Source organism: Heloderma suspectum, chromosome 5, assembly GCF_057233095.1.
Source record: "Heloderma suspectum isolate Gila_16-S chromosome 5, 16-S_ref, whole genome shotgun sequence".
In the NCBI taxonomy this organism is placed as follows: Eukaryota; Metazoa; Chordata; class Lepidosauria; order Squamata; family Helodermatidae; genus Heloderma; species Heloderma suspectum.
The window spans coordinates 166,054,246-166,081,479 of NC_139462.1; the positions used below are offsets into that span (position 1 = coordinate 166,054,246).

At 40.6% G+C, this 27,234-nt stretch overlaps 1 protein-coding gene across 8 annotated transcripts in view; it reads right to left on the reverse strand.

Moving 5' to 3' along the window:
- ANO10 (anoctamin 10) overlaps window positions 1–27,234 on the reverse strand; it is an 87,727-nt gene that overhangs the window by 5,080 nt on the left and 55,413 nt on the right. For 3 of the 8 annotated variants that reach the window (XM_084858237.1, XM_084858235.1, XM_084858236.1), the window contains exon 12: window positions 22,108–22,224. The exons of 2 other annotated variants lie outside the window; for them this stretch is intronic. In XM_084858237.1, coding sequence (XP_084714363.1) covers window positions 22,108–22,224 — 117 coding nt within the window. Of the gene's footprint in view, window positions 1–20,401; window positions 22,225–27,234 lie in introns of those variants that run through there. 3 more of the 8 variants (XM_084858232.1, XM_084858233.1, XM_084858242.1) reach the window with 1 other exon arrangement.

The following is a 27,234-nucleotide window of genomic DNA, read 5'->3' on the forward strand; positions in this document are numbered from 1 at the left end:
GTGGGGTATCCAGAGGTCTTCCACATGCAAAGCATGTGTTCTTACCCACCTCCCCCAAAATCAGGAGTGCTAACAATCTTTCTGTTGTTCTTTAGCACACCAGGAGCCAATCTTCACGGAAATGCATATAGAAGCATTTTCAGCTTTTCTCTGCTTTTTCCTGAAATCAGCTTTGGTCTGTCAGTGGCACACGATGCAAGAAAAGCCTAATATGTGTTACCTAAAACCCAGCTTTTCTTGCTTCATGTAATGCTCACAGGCCAAAGCTGATTTCATCATGAAAAATATCAACCCCGTAGGTGCTACTCTGCACATGAGTTGTTCCCCACCCCTGTCAATGCTCCCCTGCTCAGAGAAGTTGTGAAAGACGGGGGATCCAGCTGAACTTTATAAATCCCCTGTTTGAGAGTGCAGAGGGCTAGATTTACTTCATACTGGGGAGCGAAGCTTACTTCTGAGTAAACATGCACAGAAGGGGAGGTGGCTTCCCAGAGACTCTTGGAGATTTCTTACTTGGGGGGGGGGGAACGAATCTTACTTCTGAGTAAATATGCCGAGGGTGCTTTTGGAAGCAGACTTCCTTTCCCACTTTTTTTCTCCCTTTCACCAGACCACATTAGTTAGCCATTTTCATTCATAAATACTAGCCTCTGATTAAGTCATTCGCAATCACACCCCCTGGTTCCTTCATTCACAACCCCACAATGGCCGTGTTCCGCCCCTTTAACAGACTGCATTAACCTTCTTAATTCAGAAATACTAGCATCCCCTGTTCTTTCATTCACAACTGCCAGAGTGCATTGACCTTCTTCATCCAGAAATACTAGCCAATTTCCCCTGTGGTGTGTGTGATTTCCTGCTTGGGGTGGTGGGGAGAGGCTTTCCTGCAGAAACAAGAGTTTGGGGCAGGGGAAGCAGCAGCAGCAGCAGTTGTCCTGCTGGGGGCTAGCAGAGAGAGGGAGCAGCTGCAGCACTACTACTATTGATAATAACAACAGATACTGCTGTGGCAGTGCCCCTAAGCCCGGGCAAAGTACGGCCCAGTTTGCCCATTCATATTTCCAATTAAGCATGATTACCCAGCACTCAGTGGATGAATAAAGGGAGAGGCAGCGACTGAGCAATTTTACAAAAAAGGGCTGGCAAAGGAATTCTCCCAACCCCTCTGCTCCTGTAGGCAAAGTGCAATTGAGGGTAATGAGTTACTTCCGGGTAGACATTTAGCCCTCTGCTCCCCCCACGCCCTCGCCCCATGTGACTTTCCCTTCTGCCAATCAGCGCCGCTTCCACCAACCCATGCCCAGCCGAAGTCACACAGACTGCCAAATTGCACTAAAGCCGCTGCGATGGAAAAAAACACACCACAAAATAAGTATGAAAAACAAAACAATTTAGGGCAAGAAAAAACGCAATGCTAGCTATGTGCATCATCTGACATGATAGACTTGGGGGTGGAGCAGACCTGCAGTAAAAGCCTCGTGTAAATACCCCTTACGTTTTTTGTCCTCCGTGCTGTTTTCAATAGTGGTAAGTTTCATACTGAATGCTTCCTCCCCACACATGGACTGACTATGCAGTATTTGTGAAAAGTGGGTTGGTGAGTTAATACATTGTACAAGGAAAGGCTGATTACTGTGAACATGACACATCAAAATTGACAGGCTATCCCACACACAAAAAGGTGGTGGAAGGCAGATGGCTTTTACCAAGCAATGTGCCTCACACAATAGCATGCCACCGAAGAGCTGATAGAAGTCACAGGCCTCAGTATATGCATGAATGTAATTAAATTTCACTTAAGGGTGGGGTCTCAAATCTGCGAATAAGACAACTGGAGAAAATTAATTCCGGAACACTAGCTGTAATAGGCTGTAAGGTGCGAGGGTACTTTTTTCTCCTTCTGGCTGTTACTGAATAACTGATTTATGGTGGGAAAGAAAAACAAGTTACTTAATATGTTCCAAGCTCTAAAGGGCTGTCTGCTGTGCTTTTTCATGTAGTGCCTCAAGGACGATTTGTCTGTGATCATAAAATCTTTTTAAAACCAACAGCTTAGTTTATTCTTCAGACTTTGGGGGTTATTACCTGTGTATTGACACAGCACACAATATGACAAGGTCTTGACTTGGTTAACGTCTGCAGGCTTTATTGCAATATAAATATGGTATAGAAAGGGAAGGAGGTTCAGTTTACTTCCCTTTACGGAAGAATCCTTCTGTTAAAATTCTGGATATTGTGGCTCATTGTGGAGCAGTTTCTCAGAGGCTACAGTGAGGATATTTCAGCCAAAAATAATTCCAAATTTATACTTATGGCATGATGTAGCCAAAATTACACACTTCCAAGTACACTGATTTCAATGGAAAGGCAGTACATGTTTAAATCTCCTCCACAGAAGTCAATGGGACTTGCAAGTGCCTAACTATGGTTGGAACAAGCCTCTCCTTATTTAAATGTTTCTTTTTTAGCCTCTCATTTCTGAGCTCCAAGCCTCTTATACAGGTTCAAACTAGACAAGACACCATTCATGCAATTAGCAATTGTGTGAATGGTTTTAAGAAAGTAGTAACAGCTGTGGGCCCTAGATCCATATCATGGCATTGGGGGACAGGGGGGTAGGCAGCTTTAATTCTTTGCCTGCTGGTGCAGTCCTGATCTGGATCAATTCCCCTGTTCTATTTGCATTGGGGAAAGCTCCAGTTCAGGCCAATGGAAGCTTCTCCCCCCCACCCCCCGCATGCAAACAGTAGGTGCAGGGGGGAATCTAGACTGGGCATTTGGGCCACAGTACAATAAAACAGCTGCAAAAATCAGTCAAACGCAACAGCTGTAACCCAATCCATAAAAAAAATCCCTCCTTGCAGAGCTTGACAATAAATTTTGTCAGTCACATTGATTAACTTATTATTATAGTATTGTATTTTGTTATATTTTATTGTATTTCTATTATTGCTGTTAGCCTTGGGCACCGTTTGGTGCAATGATAGGATATACATAAATAACATAATGCACAACTATGTCAGACATATGGAAAACTCCATGGAATTCACTCTTGGACTTCTCAAAGGTTTTCTTGCTTTTTTTTTCTTGGGCCAAGCTCATTCTCATCAGATGTGGAAGGAATCTGAGTTCTCCTCACAAGGAATGCTGAATATCACACTACTTTGCCATAGCCTGGATAAGACCAAAGCATGATTAATTCTGTGGCCCCCTTAGTCTAGGGCATGGGTGAGGAGGTCCGGGGGCCATTTTCACCTCCCACACTGTGCCATGGGCTGCACTCCTGCTGCTGCCCTGCAGAATACAAGCAGAATCCTAGCAAAACAGATTTAAAAAGATGAAGTGTATTTTGGAAACCTCAGTTAAAAACATGGAAATCTGGGCTCTTAGTTTCATATTAAACTGTCATTTAATGTTTGCAGTTCTCCTTGTTTGCTCCAGTCTCCTAGTTCTGTTGTTTAAGACAGTGTGAAGGAGGGAGGGGTATCCTAACTCCTGCCAATGTAGGCAGGGACAAAAGGTCTACATAGACTGCCACCACCCTTATGTCCAACTCAGCCTGAGCCAGGGCACTCCCAGACCTTACAGGACACCCCTGAGGCTTATGACACAAGGGCCCAAGCCAGCACCCTCTATTTCAAAGCCCCAGGCCTGAAACCATAAACACGAGCAATAACCAGGGGGAACGGTCTGGACTTGGTATCAAGGCCAGATGGAACAAATCACATTCAAATAGGTAAGTTTATTTACAGAAAGGTAAAGTGAAAAAGGAATAACATACAAAAGAATCAGAGCAATGTTTGGAAACCATACTTACAGGGCAAAACAACAAAACTGACGGGGAGAGCAATCCTATGGCCCCTAGAGAGCATCTGGGGGGCCATAGGACAGTTCAGATTCCCAGATCTGAGGTCAGAGACAGCACTCTGACCTCCGAGTCCAAGCTCCCCACTCCCCACTCCCCACCCTCTCCCCCTCGCAGCTGGCACAGAGAGAACCACACCAGCTGCCTCTCCAAGGTCTCAAGAGAAGTCGCAGGCATCTTCCCCCACCCCCACCACTGGTTTTATACTCAAAAGCCTTTAGCACATCTGAGGTGATCTCTACTAGCCAAACCATGTGCTAGCTGGAAACAATCTGCTCAGATTTGCTGGAGGGAAGAACGTTCTCATCAACACTCAGCTGAATGGATTCAGTCCAATTAGTGAGGGTTCTCTGGCCTTGAAGCCAGAGATAACAAACCCAGGTGGCCGGATGAATACGTGCAGACTCAGCCTACGAAATGGAACTGTATAGGCTGCTAAAGCACAGAAGACAAACAGATTTCTTGACAAAGGGTTTAATTGTTGTATCTTACCCCATGTGACTAGGGATTTTGTTGCTGCTGTTGTTGAAGTGAAAAAATAATGTTTGGTTAAAAATTATCTTGAGGCAACTTAATTCTGAAACATATCTGTTTTCTTTTTAAATTCTTTTAAATTTTAGCTACAACTTTGATATATGCTTTAAACATTTGGTTACAGTCCGGGTGGGTGGTGGGGGCTATAGCATGCATTCAAGGAATCCATGTACACAATGGGGTGGCAGTAGGGTGGCTTTTGGCTTTTTCCTTGCAGTAACTTGCAGCACTCAATCACCCAAGCTCAACACACACCCGCCCCACCAAAAACTACTTTGGGAAGCCATGTACTGGGAGTGCCTGCTGCCAGGAAAAGCAAAGAAGGCAACTCTGGTGCCCACAGAGATCCAGTGTATGTAGCCTTTGTGGATGAACAAAAACAATTTGTAAAACAGGATAGCAATATATGTGTCATTGTAATATTACATTTGGTTACATGCCCTTAAATGATTAAGATTAATTCAACATCATCAGTTCATGCCAACTGGAATATCCCTGAAGCTTGCAAAACCCCAATATTTTCTTGTCTTTAAATATGTGAAACTACAGATATCCAAGTCTGAAAAATCTTTGAAGATAATTTTTCTGCTCATACATATCTCCTTATTAGGAAATTCCATCAGTTCTTTTGCAGGTATGTCAAGAAATTTTGGTCAGATATTGCTGTAACAAAGCCTTGGATGCAGTTGTTTTGTTCTTTGGGGAGGTTGGCCTCATGATGAAAAATAGATTGGTTCAGATTTAAACAAAATGAAGATTGGTAAAGATCTCTCAAAACATTTTGATGAGAACATAATGGAAAAGAAAAGAAAATGAGAATAGGACTGGAAAAAGAAACTGTACGTACAGAAAATGCACACTAACCAGTCTATTTCTGTGATAAACTTGAAAACATTCACAGTTCATAAACATGTAACTCCCAGAGGAGCATGAAGAATAATATCTGCCATGGCAACCAACCAGAACTATCTTCTGGCACTCCGAATGAGCATTTATGAGGAGATTAATTCAATACATGCACTGATGAAAGGACTCCTGAGATCCATAACTGTCTCCCACATATTATACTTATTGTACAACTGGCTGCTTAGAACAGACTGCACATTATCCATATTGACCCAGCACTTTCACAGCAAATTTATATGAAACAGATTAAGCACACATGATGTGTCATGCCATCTATTTAATGGGCATTTCATAAACGGCACAGCTCTGTGGGCTTTATTTTAAAACGTATTGATAAAAGCTAACATAAATAGGCTTGAAATCCCTAAGAATTATCTATAAAAAGCCATGAATGGGTATATGTCTGTGCAATAGTATTAAAATGCACAGAAAAAATCTTTATGCTATTGCGATGTTATGACTAGCTAATGGTTCGCAATGTGAGCATATTTCAAAGGCATAATCAGGCCAAAGCACTTTTATCAATAGCTATGTGTTCCAGAACATAAGTATTTCTTTTTCAATAAACAGTGCATCTTATGAATGCATAGAGCTTATGAGTAATAAGTTCTGAGAAAAGATGTAAAAATTCTGGATATTTTGAAGCAAGAGGGAATTTTTTGCTGTCCACAATCCAATACAGAATTAAGTGCACTTAAGCCATGCCTGCAAGGTTTTTTCAGCTCTACCTGGAGATGCCATAGATTGAACCCGGGACCTTCTGCCTGAAAAGTATGGGCTCCACCAACTGAGCTGCAGCCCTTGTATTAAGGTGTATATGAAGTGTATTATATATAACCTGAGGTACTACACACAAAACAGTACTATTTGATATATTTATGAAGTAAAATATAAATACGTCATTTTTTATTTGCGCAATAATGACTAATGGAATGCAGTGTTAGAGACAGAGCTGCAAGGATCTATGCTCCAGGTGTCTAAACAAGTTGGCATCTAAGCAGAGGTTTTTGCTAGTTGATGAGAAAATCAACGTTGATAAAAGTCATCAACACTGGGAAACACAATGGAAGGTTGCATTATTTGGGCTTTGAATGATACCAGCATTAGCACGGAGAAGCAGGAAAAATCATGTTTATAGATGAAATGCCCAATAAACAAATTTATCCATAAAGTAATTAATAGATCACAGTATTAAAATTGAGCAGTACATCTTGATATTTAGCCATGTTGTACAACAATAATAGTATTTATTCCATCATGATAAAATCAAGGGCTGTAATGCACCATGACGTTAGAGCATGTCACACTGCAGAGGATAGCATCACAAATCAAAAGCTGAAGAGAGAGATTCAGTGGGTGAAAGAAGCTGTTTTATTAAGTATGACACATGTCCCAATGGCATTCTGAGTGTTTAGCTCTTTGACAGGGAAACATATATTTTAGAATTACTTTTTTTTTAAATTGCTCCAAAAGGAATTACTAACATAGTCTCGTGTGGCAGTGAAGTTATTGCTTCCTGCACCCGCTGAGTATACAGCAATTCTAATGACCCAACAGTGTAACCTCTCATATAATGAAGTGTTTATTTTAAAAAGCTAAAGGATTTTTCAATTATATCAGAGCCATTCTGAAGGAGAAATTAATTCATAAGAGATCTGAAAGTTTTCCCTCCATTTTTTCCCATATCAGGCTTAAAGGGGGGGGGGGAGTTCTGATTTCCCCCTATTTTTGTACAAGTTTTTTTTTTTTAAAGGCATGTAGGTGTATATGATGCAGTGTGCTTTTAAAAGTGGGCTTAATAAGGTATGGTATGGCTACCATATTTGTGTATTTAGAAGCTTTGCTCAGTATCTATCCTTGCTGACTGGAAGAGACAAGGAACCCCAAGTGATCCATGAAGGTGAGGCATTTGAATGTGTTACCTAGAGCTACAGCATTCTTTGTGGCAGCCTTGGATCCAAATTTAACTTCACCCTGGAAATATTCATGGCCATGTACAGGTTTCTAGGGAAAGCAAATAAAAATGCAAATATGCAGCCTCTGAGGACAAACCTTGGAAAGTGATGAACAGATAAGAAATAAATAACAAGCAGCAAGCAGTTATGTTACAAAGCAACATTGGTAGCAAAACCATGCAGATGGAGACTAAATATAAACGAAAAGCAAAAATAATCGTTTTCATAGCCCAACTAAACCTGAAATATGTCACATAATGCCTGTCCTGATCCCTGCTAATCCAAATGACAGATTGGGCACTTGCAATATTAGTCTGGGTAGTCCAGTCCAGAAGCAAGAAACCACCAGGGAAGTTTCTGGCCAAACCATAACATTATGAGATACACACATGCACACACACATACACATGATGAAAGTGTAAGCTAATAATACTTTTCAGAATCCCCAATTCATGCAGTGTGTGTAGGCTGGCTAATGGCAGTTCCTGAGACCAAATTAAATGTGAATTACTTTAAAAGGCCTGCACTTAAGACACACACACAAAGAAACAGATAGCAAAAGCTTTACTTAACCATTATACAATACTTGGATTGTCATTGGTTCATATAATAAAAGGGGTTATTGAATTGTTTGAAGGTACTACCACATGATAAAGATTCAATAACTACAACAATAATTTTAAATACATTAATTAATATGGTCCATTAGAAATGTAGCACATTGCATACCAACATTCAGATCCCTCATTCATTTACAGTTTTCTTCTGAATAATTTCTGGTCTGTTTTCTCTTACAAGTGATTTCAGGTTTGATTTGTTTGATTGAAGGTTCACATCACAGCAGCATACTGCCTGAGCTCTAAGCCTTTGGTAGCAAAGATTATTTTTTGAATGACCATAAAACGTTAAATATAGTAACGTGTTCTCAGAAGGCAATCTTGCCATTTAAACACCCTCCAACTTCTCAAGATGACAGCAGATTGTTGCCTTGGCAACAGAGCTTGTTCAACACTAACCTGGGGAGTCATGTTAAAAGAACATGGACCACTTGAAAAACCACATACAAAGCAAAGCTGAATACTTCACACCCGTTACAATTATAAGTACTCCAACCTTAATAGACATAAAATAAATTAGAGGGGAAATAGTGATCTTTTTATATGTACTGAATTTGACAGCAGTAAGTATTGTTAAATTGTATTATGCTGCTCTAGAGAGCATTCATGCAGATGCTTTCTGTTTATCACAACAGAGTTAAGTAGGATTGCCCCATTCCCACCTGGAAACGGGCTCAATTCTTAAGAGACATTTCTGCAACACATCTCATTGCACCTTCCCCACAACAAAGCAATAAAACTTTGGTGTGTGTGTGTGTGTGTGTGGTGGTATTAGGGCAGAGACAAAATGGCAGGGAGAGTTTGGTTACCACTGTACTAGTCATAGATCCTGCCAGGTCTGTTTCCTCCATTTCCTACCTCCAAGCCCATTCCATATGGATTTTTTAGAAATGGAAATAAATCCAATCTAATATTTTGTGTATTTTTAATGTGCATTTGTGTATGCACGTTTTATACACATCCACTCATTGACTAAGGCACGTTTGTGTGCATTTTTGAGATGTACATAGTTTTCTTTGTTCGCTTTTCAAACATGTGCATTTCATCAGCCGTGCTTTTCTGCTCTGCCAAATGCATCACATGTCGCAAAATGTATGAGTTTCTGAACGCAAAATGTGTCCACATGATGTAGACTGGAGAGATCCGTTCTGACAGAGTGGATTTCTCACACATCCCTACTCTGTACAAGCACTACCGGCTGCACAGAAATCTCTGTTGACCTCAGCAAGGTCAGGCCTGATAACACACAGTCAATGCTAACTAGGTTTTGTAACTATACAGACTACTAGAAGCCTCTGCAGGACAGGAAGGCCTGGCGTGCTATGGTCCATGGGTTCACGAAGAGTCGGACACGACTGAACGACTGAACAACAACAAAGAAGCCTCTGCATAGATGCAATACTTGGAACTGAGCTCTCTGGTCTCCTCAGTTCATGCCCTCTCCACTCTTGACAGTTACTAGACTATTTATATACAGTCTCTTCTTCCGAAAACTGAGAGCCACTGAACAAATTTACACAAATAACATATGCATAGTGGTGGAGTTAGAGGACACATACCTCTAAATACTATTTTTATGAATTAGAAAACTAAGATCAATTTGAAAGAAAAGTAAGTTCTTGCAGGAAGAAGAGCTTTGCTTTCAACATGACAATCTGAAGTACAACATGAACTTGGTAACAGCCCAAGATCATTAAAAACAAATGCAAAGCACAAGCTAGAAGAGTGCCCTAAATTCAACCACCACAGCTTTCATTCAACCAGCACCCCCTCCCCCATTTTCATTTAGAGAAGGTTTCTCCATTTGTTTTTGTTTGCCTTAGGCTTTCCTCCAAAAAGCAGTACATTCTCTTCCCACTCCAATAAAGTCCTTGAGAACCAAGCATTTTGAATGTTATAGTTGAAATGTGGGGTATAAAGAGGGCAAATTAAATGCAGTTTAATCTAGTTGGGAGGCCAAGGCCTGTGTCCAAATAAAGAACATTGTTCATGAAAGCAGAGCACAGTTCAGAATAACCTGAATTCTTTATATGTTTGTAACCTAATTAAATAATTTTAAATGAATTGCCTGGTAGGAAGGGGTACTTTTTAGACTGATTCTTTTATTACTTCAATTATTCCTATATTTACAGCAGTAGCACATTACAATGGCATATAAATTATGGTTTTCAAAACTCTGGTCTTAATATTCACTTATCTTTGCACACAGCAATTGCTGTGAATGAGATCTGAAAATGGATATCTGCTACTCATCAATTAGGGGGCAGGAGGATTGGATTCAGTACCCCTCTCTCCAAAGGTTATGAGCAGTGCCAATGGACAGTTAAGAGTTGTCCTGGACATAATCCTGAAGATTATTTATCACTTTTAAGAAGTATTACACCATGATGGAGCATTTACTGTCATGAAAATGCAGATTTCTATGGGCAAATCAGTCTCCAGATCACATTCTGTGCATGCATCACCCCCACTGGACTGTGGCAATGGTGTTTAAAACCTCAAGATAAGCAGATCAAATTACACGCCTGGGGTTGGATCCAGGATCTGCCTTCCGTGGATGGAAGGGCACTGCTCACAGAAGGTGGCTTTGCTCAATTTTCTGGGATCCCCCTCTCCTGATACCACAGGTCAAACCATTCAACAAGGTACCCTGACCCACTGTGTAACATTTTTAGGAAGCTGGAGGGGTTGCCATGGGGAGGAACAGGTGGGAAAGTCTGCTTATATCTGCCTAGTTGCACACACCTACATCTGGATCTAACTCCTGTAATATATTTTTTGAGTTTCCTAATTTAATCTCTCTCTCTCTCTCTCTTTCTCTCTCTCTCTCAGTAATATTGGGATTTATAAAGCAAGCCTCCTAGCTTTTGCTCTCAATTTCAGTGAAAATAAAGCACTCAATCTGCTTTTATATTACAATCAATCCTTCTGCATTTGAACAGATTAATGGAAGATGACCTGCTCAAAACTCCTGTCACTGGAATTTAGTGTACTTATTTTCTCAGAAATTTTGTGAAATACTCTTTAATGCTCCAATTATAATCAGTTTCTAAAATAGGACTGATTGACTGTGTTACAGGACAGCACTTATATAACCTGCTCTATACATGTTATATAATGTTGTTATATAATGTTCATATATCATGACAGCTAAAGGATCTCCAGGATTTTTGACCATTAGTCAGCTTTCTTGTGCGCTCCAAGCTACAATCCTATGAGACACACATTTTGCTCTACAACTGCATCATTTAGATTGTATGACATTATTTTCACTGTCTTTGGTCCTATGTGGTCATTTGAAAAATTCCTACTAGGGATTATTTGGGGGCCACATGGGGCGGGGGGTGAACAAGAAGGCCATTTTGTCATGTGTAACAACATTTAGGCTTTATGCTTCACAGAGGACTCCTTCACATACATTCTGGAAAGTGTTCCATACACTCTGGGTGTTTCCAGATGAGGCTATTCTCTTGCCATCATCCTGCCTCATGGAATTTACTGGGGGTCCAAAGGCCAATGTCTGCCACTTGCAGCCTTCCTGTGTTCTTCTCTGCTTCTTCCAGTTTTTCCACTGCAGAAAATCCATTAAGGAATTAAAGATGGAGTTGCTGCACGGTGCTTTCTGATTGCTAGCAGTAGAAGCCTTCCATCTGGAAGCACCCTCTGTGTAAGAGGGAGTATGCCTGGTGATTTGAAAACTTATATATGCAAACAACTTCACTCTGCAGTATTCGGCTTTAGCTAAAGTGAAATATTTTAATTTAACCTAGTGCTAAGCTCCTGTACTACACAGAATCATAACACTTTCACATAATACTTTGCAGACTACTCACAAGTGTTCCTTTTTCTTTTTTTCTTTTCTTTTTTGAAATATCTTCTTACTTGTTTAAAATTGAATCTAGCCTCCCTTGGATATATGGAACCAGGAAGAAGGCAGTAGTAACTAAGTTACAGACAGAGACAAGTTTTGAGTTTGTAGATTTTTCCACTGGTGTTAACACAGGTCACAGCTTTATCCGATAAGAAGGAAAACCATATATATCTGGAGTGACATTTCCTTTAGATAATCCTGCACAGGACTGCAGTTGGTTCTGCTAGATAGTACCCAAAAGGAGGGAAAAGTGGCCCTACTGAAGTCTGCTCTGAAGCCTTAACCCTTGTCATTAGATTATCTGGTTAGAGACACAGACCCAGACTCTTAGCATGGAGCTCAGTAGATCCTTCTTATGAAAGAAGACTGGCAGATGTGTGTCTCAGGGAGGTAAGCTCCTCAGCTAGGATGCCAAAGACTTAGGCCAACTTCCCCAATCTAGTGTCCTCCAGATGCTTTGGATTACAAACTCCATTAGCCCCAGCCAACATGGCTAGTGGTCAAGGATGATGTGAGTTGTAGTCCAAAACATCTGGAGGGCACCAGGTTGAGGAAATCTACTTTAGGCACTTCTGCAAACTTCTTACTAACTCTAGAGTCAAACAGGACAACCAGCACTGAGGAACTGGCAGAAGTGCCTGCCTTCTCAGTAGGAACCAGATTTGTCCTGCATTCTCCATGGGAAGTGGCAGCAACATTCCTGCCTAGAGAGCTGAAGGAGGAAGGAGAGAGCCATTGTTAACCATGGTGTACATACTGATTTCTTTTATCTCACTATAGTCAAAGAGGCTTTGCAGATTTTTGAATGTTACCAAACCTTGCAAGACTTGTAAAGAGAGATAATAGCGAGATAGAAAACACACACACAAGCGATCATGGATACATCCTGCCCCTTCAACTATCATCTCTCTCCAGCCATGTCCCTTATTGCTTTGTGATGATGTCCCACAGATAGACACTAATTTCATGGACATTATCAAGCCTTTATAATTAACAACCAACCAAAATATATGAGTGAAAAGAAAAAAGTGACATCTATTTTGAAAGCAGCAGACTAAAAAGCTTCAATATTAGAACACGGTATCAGAAATATTTATCTTTAACTTCAGAGATGTCCAGAATATTTTGGGTTTGCTTGAAAATATTACACATACACAAGTAGACAAACACTTTAGGTTTGGTTACCTGAGGGAGAAGTGGCTGTTTATAGTCATATTAGCTTGTTGTGAATAAAAAGATGCCTGTACGGCAAGTAAAATTTACAACTGCAGAGACAAAAGAATAGCACCATGCTACCATAATTCAACTGCGTAGGATGCAATGGCGTGACCACAACAGTGCATATATTATTACATTATATAAGGACTGAAGTCATGAAGTGTCTCAACTGAACAGACACATGACTACAGCCTCTAGCATATTCTGGTATTATGGCTTTGATGAACTACTGGGTCATAGAGGAAGTCAGAACAGGTGATCATCATGATTCTTTCTGGGTATAAAACTGGCTGAAGTTTAAATACAGTAAAATGCTCCATAACATGATCAACAGGTTAAAGTGAGAACATTTATTAAAGATCAGACTGATGCAGCCACCACACTCAATCAGAAAATGTTTATGACAGTACCACCTGTAACATTATGAGCTTATCAGATGAAATTCTGAACAAGTTTTAAGCGCATTATGTGACCTGGGGTAGGTGGGTATCCATTAGTGGATTGTGGTAGCCTTGCAGATGAATTTTGCTGAAGACTATAGCAAGGTGTGACTGCACAAGAGAATAGCCATGTCAACATAGAGAGAGAGACCGCTACTTCTCTGCTCCAAATACCTCCCCCCCCGGTTCTTTTTTTTAAATTAAGAACAAATACCAGGACACTAATAAGCAAGTTATGTCTAGTTAGCCCCTCACTGGACTGTGTGCATTTAGAAGTGACACATGGTTACTAAGGATGGGGTGAGTGTCTGGAGCTAGGGTGCTTGACTATTCAAGCAGAACTGAGGCAGGCACAGCTCATTTCAAGCAGGCCCCATGAACTTCCATTCATCTTGAAACCCTGCTCTACATTCCCTTCTACTCCTTCCCTGCCCCATGACAAAAAAGACTCACCTTGGGAAAAGGAGATTATTTTTATTATTATTATTATTATTATCATTATTATTATTATATTTATACCCCGCCTTTTTCCCAGTACTGGGACACCAGGCGGCTTACAAAAATTAAAACATATACAATTAAAACATATGAAAATATACAAAAGTTAAAATATAAATTAAACAACAATACAATTAAAATTATATTAAAACATTAAAACAGCATTTTTATGGGACAACAAATGGGGAAAACCTGGCAAGGTTGTAGTCCCCATCACCTCCTGTGGGAAAAGTTGCTCAAGCAGCACCATTTCCTGTCAGGAAAGAGGGGGCCACCACACCTTTTCTGTCTTCTTTAGAACCCTCTGCTGCCTGCTCCTGTGTTTACCTTCTCCAAGGTGGGTCTCTTTTTTGTCCTTATGGAAGGGAGAAGGGATAGCATTCAGGAACATAGGAAGCTGCCTTATACTGAGTCAGACCATAGGTTCATCGAGCCCAGTATTATCAACACTGACTGGGAGCAGCTCTTCAGGGTTTCCAGCAGGAGTTTTTCCAGCCCTAATTGGACATGCTGGGGATTGAACCTGGGACCTTCTCCATGCAAAGCATGTGCTCTACCACTGAGCTATGGCCCTTCAGGGACAGTTGGCATTGCACCGTTAAGTCAAATGCTCAAGGGTTTCCAAACATTCAACTTTAATGTCTGAAGGGAATAAGGCATTTTGGGGGTGATACAAGGCTACTTGCTCGTCCCTAATGATTATCCATGAAAATTCACAGAGGCATTTAAAATCTGGCACTTTCCCCTATCTCCTTCCCATTCAGTATACAATAGGAGAGAAAGCCTGAGAATCTAAGCATCAGTACTGCTGTCCCACAGGTATGATCAGAGCTCCACCCAGTTAGAAAAGAAAATCTAAGCAAAATGAAGCTCAATCTGGACAAGATAAAGAAGATACTGTTGGGATGTAGTTCATCTGCCTGGGTTAGTAGTGTTCAAGCTGTTCTGGAGATAACTGCATTCCCCTTAAAGGACCAGGTTCATAATCTGGCATGATTATTGATCCATCTTTGTTATTAGAGGCTTGCAGTGCTTTCTATCAGCTTAGGCTGATATGGCAGCTATGACCCTATTTGGGCAGGAATAGCTTTAGCTTCAGTCATCCATGCCTTGGTAACCTCCTGTTTGGACAATGCACTGTCTGTAGGACTGCCTTTGAAAATGGTGTGGAAACTTCAGTTAGTCCAGAATATGGCTGTGAGAATGATAACTGGGACTGGGCAATATGAACACATTGAGCCAAGGCTTTATCGCCACTGTCTTCCATTCAGCTTCTGGGCCGAATTCTGGTTCTGACCTCCAAGTCCCTTCACAACTTGAGACCAGCATACCTGAAGTATTGCCTCTCCCCACAAATACCTACTCATACCCCAATATCTTCTTCAGAGCCCCTTCTTCAGATACCCCCTGCCAGGTGAAGCGGCTATTAGTTATGGAATGCTTTTCTATTTCCCCTTTTCTATTTCCCCTAGCATTTTCAATTTATTTCAGCCTGTTAAATTGGTTTTATTCCAGTTTTTTTTTTAATTCTCTGCTTCTTGAGTTTTCTGTGCATCATAATGTATTTTATAACTATTAATTCCAAACTTGTTTGGTTTTATATTGTAAGCTGCACTCAAGACATTTTTGTTATAGAGCAGTATATAAATAATTACAGTCATATTCTGCCTGATTCCTATCAATATCAAGGTATCTTAGCAAGGGTGATGAGTTGCATCAGGGTGCTCCCAGTGATCTCTTTGGCCTCAATGTGATGGAAGAGGCCAAACAAAGGGGGAAGAGGGGGCAGGACGTTATGTCCATTCATGTCTTAGGCAGTTGGCCAAAACAGAGGTTGGGGCAGGGGGAACAGGAGTTGCTGCATTAATTGTACTTTAAACCCACACGCAGTCATCTAAGCTAGTGACCATCATCACAATTTCTGAACCTGTGTGCACACATGTGTATGATAGCACCGCAGTTGACTACTTCTAAGGGTGCCTTCATTTGGCTTCATTTTTATCTCAAAACTCCTAGGTCTCAGTGCTACTGATTCAATGGAATTTAATGCCTCTCTCCCTTTAGGGAAAGCTCTGTCAGTCACATTACAAACACAAAGCTTGTCTCTAAGTATGTTTACTCACAAATAAATTCCAAATTGAAGAGAAAAACACTTTGCACATGCCCAGTGAAATTGCAAATGTTTTATAGATTTAAATTTACTTATTAAAGTGTTCCTCTGCACCAACTGGCATTAGCAGGTTTTTTATAGTATTTGACTGAACATTTATTTATTGCTTATCTATTGTACTTTGCATAGGATTGTATTGTTTCTATCTTGTATGCTGCCTTGCAAGCCTTCCACCCTTAAAGGTGGCCTAAAAATCATTTAAAGTAAAGAAATAAAAATAATCTGAGGAGAAAAACTCAACTTTCTAGAAAGGGTTTGTGGGGTTTTTTTCAATTTGGTCAACACTAAACTAGTTATGTAACATTCACAGGTATTTGATTAAAAGTTTTGCGCATATGATGTTAATTCTCAATTATCCCTCATTACAGGCCTAAATTTATCATCACGCCACATGCGCTTGGTGTTATCTCACATTTCCTGCTATTACTCACAGGTAACACAAAGTTCAGAAAAAGAAAAACATTATGTAGGCTAGCAAAGTTAAGTTTTCATCTTTCAAGTTTTTATTGAACATTTCTTCATTTAGGAAAGACTTAACTGAGTATAACACAGTTGTTGTTTAAGTCAGCTGAGAGTGTAAGGCAATGGACTACTTAACTCATTACTGGCAGTAGTTTACCAGGGTTCTCAGATTTTTCTACCACCTGGGATTTTGAGGCAACTACATGAGAGATTGAATCTAGGGCTTTGTACATGCTAATCATGCTCTTGACAAATAAGCTTCACCTCTACTTTTAGATTTAGTTTCAGAGGCCAGCTCTCGGCTTAGCAATGAAAAATGTGAACTAACACTTTAATTCAGCCTATGCAGAACCCCTTCTCCCTCAGACACAGAGTTGATTAACACAGGCATATCTCATCACTCAGACCCAAGTTCGCACAATCAAAATAGCCCACCAGGGGTTGTTTAAGCCATGGTGAGCTGCAGCACGTGCCAGGGCATGCCGGCCAGCATTTTGCACATTTAGCCCCCAAGTGCTGTTGTATCCGAACCCGGCCACCATGGGTCTTTGTGTCTCACAGCTAAATATGTAAACTGCCTCCAACTGGAAAGTATTTTATCTGAGGCGATGTGAGGCAATATGAATGCTCTGGTCTGTGATGGCTGTTTCACTCATACAAATAACTGTGCGATGCTGCAGTCAATGCTTAATAAACAAGTTCCTAATGCAGTGGAGAGGCAGCCTGCCCAGTCCTGAATAGTCTAAGTAAAGTTGCTCTTTCACTGGCCTGATTCTGTCACATGATCTGGGTGATTATAGCCTAGCCAGACTTGAATAGGCTTTGGCAGAGCCATCATCTCACTGGTTCTGATCCTCTCATATGGCAGGTGGGAGAGCACTATTGCCACTGATATTTGACACTACCGAGTTCTCTCTGACATTTCATCATTCACTGATGAAAGTACAGCAGGGTCCCAATGTCACTCACTTCATGTGGTTAGATACTGAATCACAGCAGTCTATTTCAATAATTAAACATAAGGCAATGTTCCCTTAGCAGCAACAATCTCTTACTTCAATATACACCAGTTTCATTCAATGTAAGTCATACAGAAGAGCCAGTGTGTCTTAATTAATAGACTGGAAACCCTCTGGTCGACCTTGGGCATTATCATTCCTCAGCTACAGCTATTCATCTGTCAAGCATAGATATTAATAGCCCAGGTCAGAGAGTTATTATGAAAGATTATAAAATACTTGGTGCGCTATACTGGTGACTGATAACATTGGCACCAGTAGTTCAGTTCAATATAAATACAGTATAAATAAAAGTATCATGGATAACAAATTCAGTTCTGCAACGTTAGTAGCAACTCAAAAGAAGGCAACAAGAACACAACTGTCCTCACTAAATCTATTCCTCTGCTTTACTTTGGTAGAGAGCTTCGGCTATTGGGTGGTATAGAAATTAAATAAATAAATAAATAAATAAATAAATAAAATACTTATGAGCATCTTCCTTTCTACCTCCTCTTAATTATTCCTTATAAACAGAAGAGTGGGAAAAACAGGTTACAATGTAAGCTGTTCATATGCAGAAGATGTTCTCTTAGGGCTTTTCCGCATGAGGCTTTTGACCCACCACTTTACCGAAGCTTCTGCTTCCAGATTCTGGGATTAAGATTGGCTCATTTACACATTATTTCCAGGGGTTTTCTTTCTTTGCCTTTCTATATATTCCAATACTCAACCACTAGATGGTGCTGTGGTATAGCGGAATTGTGCAAATACACTAGGGTTTCATGCCACCATTCACGGATATATCAGACTTTTTTCAGTTAAGACCCCCCCACACACACACACACACTAAAATGGTTGCAAACAACAAGAGAGGCCCTGCAGGACAATGACGTTATGTAAAGCACCTGCAAATTACCATGAGTGAGGTTTCATGAGCACACAATAAATGCCTTGTGTGGAAAGGCTCAGGATGTAACTGTCATGATCTCCTGTTTAATTTATTTCAGTTTTATGGGGTGGCATAAGGTAATCCTCCTTCACAATCACAACTATGATGAGTACCATATCACAGAAGTGAAAGTATTGTTACTGTACATGTCATCTATGTATTATTAAACTTTAACAGGGAAAAATACTTTAGCAGGAACAGATTTCCAGTATCAGTAGTACTTTATATTCCTTAAATAAGGTAAAGGTAAAGGTGACCCCAACCAGTCGTGTCCGACTCTAGGGTGCGGTGCTCATCTCCGTTTCTAAGCCGAAGAGCCAGCACTGTCCGAAGATGCTTCCGTGGTCATGTGGCCGGCATGACTGAACACCGAGGTGCACGGAACGCTGTTACCTTTCCCGCCGAGGCGGTACCTATTTATCTATTTGCAATTTCTTGCTTTCGAACTGCTAGGTTGGCAGGAGCTGGGACTGAAGACGGGAGCTCACTCCGTCACGCGGCACTCGGGTCTCGAACTGCTGACCTGTCGACCTTCCAGTCTGAAGTTCAGCGTCTTAACCACTAAGCCACCGCCGCCCCAATTCCTTAAATACCATGGCACAAATGAAAACGGAGTCAGGCTTGTTTAAGTCTATTGATTTCAATAGGTTTAAGTTCCTTTAATTCAGAATTAGATTGCGGCCTATATCTTAGTAGTAGGCTGTAGTATATTTTCCTTCCTCAAACACTTCCTCAATACTGCATATATTCTATTTGAAGCAAGTCACCCAAAAGCAGACCCTTTTCACCCAATCAACAGGTTGAAACAAAAAAACAAAGATTTTCTAGCATTGATAAACACACCTAGCATTGATAAACAGTTTAGCTGAATGCCACACATGTCTGTGCTTATACACTGATGAACACCATAAATATTTAAGGGGAGAATACTGTTTTCATGTATTTAGAGACACAAAACCCTTTTCATATTTTACAGTGTGCTCCAGGGGATACTGGTATATAAACAACAGCCCTGTCAACCCCTTGATAATAAGAAACACACATAGATAGATATAGATATACAAAATGTGCATATTGTTCCAAGAGAGTAAACGTGATAAAGAAGTTTCTACATCATCTTTTACAAGTTTATTTTTAAGTCTTTTAAAATCAGTGCTGCCAAATTAAATCCAAATGTAATATGAAAGAACTTCTTAAAATGCTGCTAATTTTGCCACTGCACACCTAGAAATATATACATTCCCAGTTTCCATATAAATGGACAGATGAGAGCATAAATTCTGGCAAAAATAATGTAGAGAAGTATGGCAATTGATCTGTGATAATCTTGTGAGAACATTATGGGAGGAAAGACAGATTACTTGCACGATGCCTTTTGATTTGTAATGCTAGGAGCCTTCTGTCTGAAAGCAGCTGGGAAACCCTTCAGAGCAGCTAGCTACATGGAGGACTACAGGGGCAAGGATTGAGGAGGCAAGTACCGTTGCACTAGTGGACTTCTGCTAGCGCAGTTTTGGATTTAACCTCTAATTTGTGCATATGCAGATAAATGGAACAACAACTAACAGCACAAAATCTGTTTATTTCACTACATTAATTGAAAAGCTCAAATGATCAGAGAGTCAGTACGAAATCAATCAAGGGATAGCCACCGAGGTGAAAAGGATAACAATGGTTATCTTGGGTTATTTGTAATTATTACACTAAGAACTTCATCACAGACCAAGAGTGTACTGAAGTGGGGGTGAGAGGGAGGAGGAACCACTGCCAGGTTAGACGAGTCTGCTGTTATGTATGGCTACTAGATCTGTCATTAGTTCTCATTAATATTCAACTCACTAAAGACATTTCAAGCTAAACCCAAATTCTTAGAACGAACAAATGTATAATGGTAATACAATTCATAGATTTGAGGAAAATATTCTTAAATGCAGACAAATAGTTATGGATTGAAAGAGTCAGTAGATTGCAGTTAGTATGTGTTTTATGCTCTAACCTGAAAGTGACTACAGAACTTGTGCTAATGTTTCAGTGGGTGACCTACTTTTTCTGTCTAAAAAAAATATAAATGCCATGAAAAGTCATAACTCCAGTAGGTTTATTATTTGGCTCTTTGTAATAGTATGCAAAGCCGCTGTCTAGCCATGGTTTCTTCTCAATAAATGCATCTGGGAAAAGTAAAATTCAGCTGCAACACATTCAATTCAATCTTTAGTTTGTCATGCACTTATTGTGGAAGACAGCACTGACCTGGATAGGAACACACACCGTAAGAACTGGAGCACAGATGTCTCAAATGGAACTTCTAACATAGCTCTCAGATTTAAGGCATAACATCTAGTAAAACATATGCAAAACGTTCCAGAGATCTGCCTTTTTTTTAAAGGCCTCTGGAATTAGCATGTATCTGACTCTCATCTGAAATTGATGAGGCTGCTTCCCTGTGGAATGGTCTCAAATTTCCATGTTTCTTTATCGTACGTCAGATCTCAGTATTTGCATGTACATATAATGCCCTCAATTTGGATGGCTCTTTCAGTAGAAGCTGCCAATAATTGGACAATTGTTCAAAGGCTGAATATACCAGCCTGGAAAAAACAATATTTAAAGTCTGCTTGGAATAGGAAGATCTGAGTAGGAGATAGAAGCTAATTGGTCCTGCACATAACATTTAGGTAGATATGCCTTAACTGGTCCTGAGGAACATTTAGGCAGATATGCCTTAACTATGAGACTATTAAATTCTTCATTCCCAGGAAAGGGAGAAGAGAAACTACAAGGGATGACTGACACAAAAAGCTATTTTTTTAAAACTGTAAGTAGATCAGCAGCAACAAGGGGGAAACACCTATAAGAAGCAATCTCAGCATTTGTCCTACAATTACAATATTCTGCCTCCCTACCTGCCTTCTGGAAGCCCTCTACAGCTTTTCTGGTTGGGTTTCTGGTGACCAAGGTTATGATGGTGCTGACAGGGTTGGATGTGAGAGGTGTAGGTGAATATTCTACTGGGTGGGATTATAATGGCTGTACTCTCTATCTTATTTTATACCTTTGGTTATTAGGTTGTTTTAACCAAATTAACAAAAGATTGTGTTGGCTCAGCGGTGAAGTTAAAAGCAGGGAGAGACTGGACAGATGGTACCACAACGAAAGAGATTTGACAGAAGTAGCTGAAAAAGCTGAAGTGCCACCTGTGCAAGTTTTAAAAGAAAGACTAAAGCCAACTAATGCAATATCAAATGCAGAATTCATTTAATGTATCTTGGCAGTAGAATAAGGATGGCACTAGTAAGGATGTCCTTACTTTGGACATCCTGTGTATGTGTTAAATGCCAAGAGAAGAGACAAAAGTTTAATAACCAAAGACTCTTGGTAATCCATATCAATGTCATTTGAAGGTTACATGATATATATTGGTATATATCCATGTATAGCAGATTAGCACATCACTTATATAATAAAAAAACCAAAACGGTGTAGTAATAATACATTACAAACTACTTTAAAAGACTGATTGCTTAAAGGACATGTAACAAAATGCATTTCGTAAAAAATAGGAAGCAGTGAGAGTTCCCATCTTTGTCTCACCTGCAACATTTCAATGCCAGTAGCTCTTACCTGCTGTTTGAGGGCCTCCAGAGATTCAAATTCCAGCCTTGCCAATTTTATCTGAATATCTCGTGGTTTATCAGCAATTACATAGGACATAAGAAACTTCAAAGCTAGTGCTAAATGCTGGAAAAAAAGATAAATACAATACCATTCAGTGAGGAATGCTTAGTGCCCTGCATGGTTGATAACACTGAGTATAAAATCAGCTTTCTTAGCCAACATGAATGAAGAGCCATGCTTCTGAACTATTCTAGATAGTGGTGGCGGGGGGGGGGGGATCTACAATTGAGGATTCCTGTATAAATTGACAGGGCAAACTATATTCTGTGATGTCAATTTCCAGACATATTAGCAAACATAAAATAGGAACTTAGGAATCTGCCTTATACTGACCCGGGTCACATGTCACAGCCAATTCCTGGGCTGTTTAACCCAGGAATTGGTGAGACGCACAGGAGCAAGCAAGTGCACTGCCTCCCACCTACCCACTACTTCTGCTTTCAATTAATAACCTAGTAACAACAACAAGCCCTGGGTTAACTCTGTGTTCTTTAACCCCTAACAACCCAGAGTTTCCAGGTTCCCATGACATGAAACATACCTATTACCTGAAAGTGGAAGTGGGCGGGAACCAACATGCTTGCTCGCTCCCACACACTCACAAACAAACCATAGTTAATAAACTTAGGATGTTTGATTGTGTGAACCAGGTCACTGAGTCAGGCTATTGGTTCATCTAGCCAGTATTGTTGACATTGACCAGCAGCAGGTGTCCAGAGTTTCAGGCAGGACTTTTTCCAGCTCTACCTGGAGATGCCAAGGATTGAACCTGGGACCTTCTGCATACAAAGCATGTGCTCTACCACTAAACCACAGCCCCTCCCCATAAATCTTTGAGTATCACTTGATCCCTTAGGTTCCCCCTATGAACCCATGAAGTTCCATTTTAGGCTGTGGGCATTAAAGCAAAAACAGTCTGTTCTGCAATAGCAAAATTTATTGTCCCTTAAGTGGATTATGAGATTATAGATATAAGCAGTGAACAAGACAAAGAAATATCCTGCCAGTGTACTTTAAAAGGTTATCAAGTTATAAACAGGCATGAACTGACCCATACGCTATGCTCAGCATCCAAGGCCCTCCTCCAGGTGCCTCTTCCAAGGGAGGCTCAGAGGGCAGCAACAAGAGAAAGGGCCTTCTCAGTCATGGTATGGAATGATCTCCCTGATGAGGCTTGCCTGGCACCAACACTGTCATCTTTTTGGCACCAGGTAAAACCTGCCCTCTTCTCTCAGGTACTTGGCAGCATCTAATGAGTTTTAATTACATCTTCAACGGTCTTTGGCTAATTGTTTAAAAATTATTTATCTATATCTATATAATCTGTGTGTGTGTTATCTGTCTACATGTTTTTATGCAAATGGTTTTTTGTAATTTCTGTAATGTATTTTAATGGCTTTTAATTTTTGTGAACCGCCCAGAGAGCTTTGGCTCTGGGATGGTATAGAAATATAATAAATGAAATGAAATGTTATATGTATACAAAAACCATTATATACAACTGCATTGCCATTTGCCATTTAATAGAAACTACAAGCCTGCAGCCAAAGAACAGGCTGCTTCATTCAAATCACTAAGTGAAATTCAGCCTCCTCACATGGCTTTTTGGCCTTCATTGTCCCCTTGAGTTGCCAGATCACAATACTGCCATGACAGTAGAAGCCAGGGCAAATAGTGTGTGTGTGTGTGTGTGTGTGTATGTCTGAGATGTGGGGGCGGGGGGGCACATTTCTGTCAGGATCACTGCTAGGGAGAGAAGGGTTAAACCTCCCCTCCCCACCCACAGTACTAGGTCTGAACCAAAGGGATGAGGGCAGTTTCTTAATCATTTCATGCACGTTGAAATTGGCTGGTTTTGTCTCAGCTATATTTGGGGGGTGAGGCAAAATTCTTTTGGGAGGAAGAGAATTAAGGGTGTCCGCAATTTTGTTTTTCCCTTATTTGCTACTCACTGAGTGTGACCATTATAGTGGACAACAGCTGACAATCTACAGAAAACCTCAAATTTCCAGAGTGGGCAGATCATTCCTCAGCAGTTCACTTTATTCAAGAGGTGCAGTGTTAAATATCCTCCCAAAGAAGAGCAGTGATTGCAGCAGGTCTGTTAAAAATATAAAGGTACAATGTGCTGTGCAACCCTATTAAATCTGAGCTATTTGGGGAAATGTTTTTTAGGTTTGAATTTTTTTCTTTTTATAAGAATGTCTTGGGGGGACCCCCCCCCCAATGCTTTATTCAAAAGCAGACCCAGAGATTTAAGACATCCCATGCTATTTGGTGAAAAATCAGAGATTAACAGTGTAACCCTATGCATGTATAAATCAGAAGTAAGCCCCATTAAATCGAATGGGATTTATTCCAAGTAAACATGCTGAAGAATCAACAAATGGTCACAGAAGCAAAGTTGGTGAAAGGGCCATTTCACAAAACCATTTGTCTTTGAACTACTGGGTCAAGTTCATGAATTTTGGCCAAATCACTGTTTCTCTACAGCACTCCCTAACATTTGCTATTAATTAGAAAAAAAACTCAGACGTGCTTCAGAGTGATGCGTTTAACAGAACATTTAGTCTGGCCCTTAATTTCCTGTTAGTGAATACAAAACTGCCAGTGACAGCATCTCTACACCAGCCTAAATTTTCACATTTAAAACAGGGCTTTCTGCTTCCATTTTAAATGCAGGATCATGGCAGACTCCTGTTACATGCGCTCCCCCCCCCCTTCCCTCTCCTTTTCTCCCTTTTCTGAGTCTTCCATTTCATTATATAGCCGCTAGATGGTGCTGTGGTCTAGCTCCTCTTATTGTGGCTTTCCTTTTTCACAGAGGAAACTAAAGTGGAACTCAAGCACTGTAATTTGATAGCTGATTATCTCAGAACTTTTAAAAAAATGGAATAAAGGTAATTTAGTGCAGGAGATGCCCTGGAGGTTAATGATGTCTTTCGTCAGTAACCAATCTCAGTAGGAGGATAAAAGCTCCATGTGAAGAAGCCCTGAGTGCCCTATTAACTTCACATACTGGAAGTTAAGTATTGGTAAGTATTGATTTTGATTTTATGGCTGTGATTGTTGGTACTCATTCTCCCAACCACCAATGTTTTATAATGCAGTTTAATGAGATTTCCACACCCCTGCAAAGCATTCAGTTCTAATTTGTATGATAATCAGACTGATCTTATTTTGAATATATCCAAGTTCAATGGTGGCTAGCTGGAGCACAACATCCCTGCAATTATACCACTGTAGAAATCAAAATAAGTGTTCAAAATTCCAAGAATTCATTGCTAATTTTTTAGGAAAACCAAAGTTGAGGGACGCACCGATGCAAAAACACAGTTGCTCATGTAGCTCATTGAAGTATTTTTTAATTTAATTTTTTTGCAGAACAGGCCAGCTCCACTGGCTCTCTGAGCACTTGGCAGAAGTCCACAAAGAGTCTGATAGTGCCGTAATTATCAAGGGTGAGAGAGACATTGACATTTTGCTCTTTATCCACTTGGCAGATGGCAAAATAGGAGATATTTTACTGTTGACACCAGTTCTATCCTGTTTTCCTCATACCAAGACATACACCCTGTAATCATCCTGTAGAACATGTACTTGAAAAACAGAATCTCTTTAAGCCTTGCAATTTAAAATAATGCTGTTCTGCAAGGGTTTAGCATGAGAGACACTGCTGATATATGCTATTAAACTTAAGACACTATAGTGTTGCCTAGTAAGAGACTAAGGGCGCAATCCTATTCAGATAGGCGACCGCCTATCCAAAGCAGGTCAGGAGAAGCATGGAGGGGATCGTTCCCTCCACGCTTCTCCTGCCCTGCATTTTTGGCTAGACAGCCGATTGCAGCTATCTAGCCACGGGAGGGCTGAGCGGGGGAAGAGGCTGCTGTATGACACATTGGATGTGTCGTACAGGCATTTCTGCCCTCCCCGCCCTGGAACGCCCCTTTTTGGCCGGTCCGCACTCCTCTTGGGAGCATGGAGAACAGGGTTGTTCTGCGCTGCCTCAGAGGCAGCATGGAAGTGGGGGGAGGTCAGTTCTCCCAGAACTGACCTCAGAGCATGGGCTCCGAGGTCGGTTCCCAGAAAATCAGATATCCTATGGCCACCTAGCCACTGTCTAGTGGCCATAGGATTGCTCCCTCCCTCAGCCATAGAAAATGTCTTGTCATCTGCAACAGACTCCCAACTACCGTTAGTTTTATTTAATTGCAAAAGTAGTTCACATATGGATTAATTCCTATTCTAATTCAAACTATCAATCACACCTAGGATACCAGTGTAGTAAGAGGAGCAGGTACTTCTCAACCCCCCTCACAACTGTGATATGGCTGTTTACAGGATTTACTAAAACTGTTGTCAGTAGGGATGTCAATGAAATAAAGAACTGGTTGGTTTGTAGGTTGAATCAATTAAGGTTGTAATTCCCAAATGCGTAACAAGCCTGGACTGTGATCTAACAAACTTTAATATTGTTGCAATTCAAACCAAGACTGATTACGAGTTCATTTGTATGTCCTGCATCGACATGACTAAACATCCAAACTCTGCCCACAAACTGGATTTGGGGATGCCAACAGGAAGGAGGAGTCTCATCCCCCTTGATTGGATTCATCCTCAGCATGCTGTACATTTCTACTTTTGCCCACTGTGCTGCAGTCACTGCCTCCACACCCACCAGTGGCTCCATGTCACTCAACTATAGGAAACACAGCACCCGAGAAAGCAGCCAACCAGGGGGTACATAGTGCTGCATAATGGCATGATGCACAGGTTTGGGGGGAAATGTGGTATTATTATTGCATGCTACATTCCCAAGATACACTATACCTATGCACAAGAATGTGCAGATCTTTCAAGATCTCAAATTAATCGAGAACTTTCATCCAAATGTTATGCTGGATTTGCATGATGATGAGCTAATTATTATTTTCAGTGGAGTAGGTTTGCCCATCACTAGTTTCGACATGTTATTTACCTCTTAGTTAAGCCAGCAATTATGGTGTGGATACAGCGCACCCATTTGGTACTTTGTGTGTACCGAGGCTGGTATCTGCTAATCTCAACCCT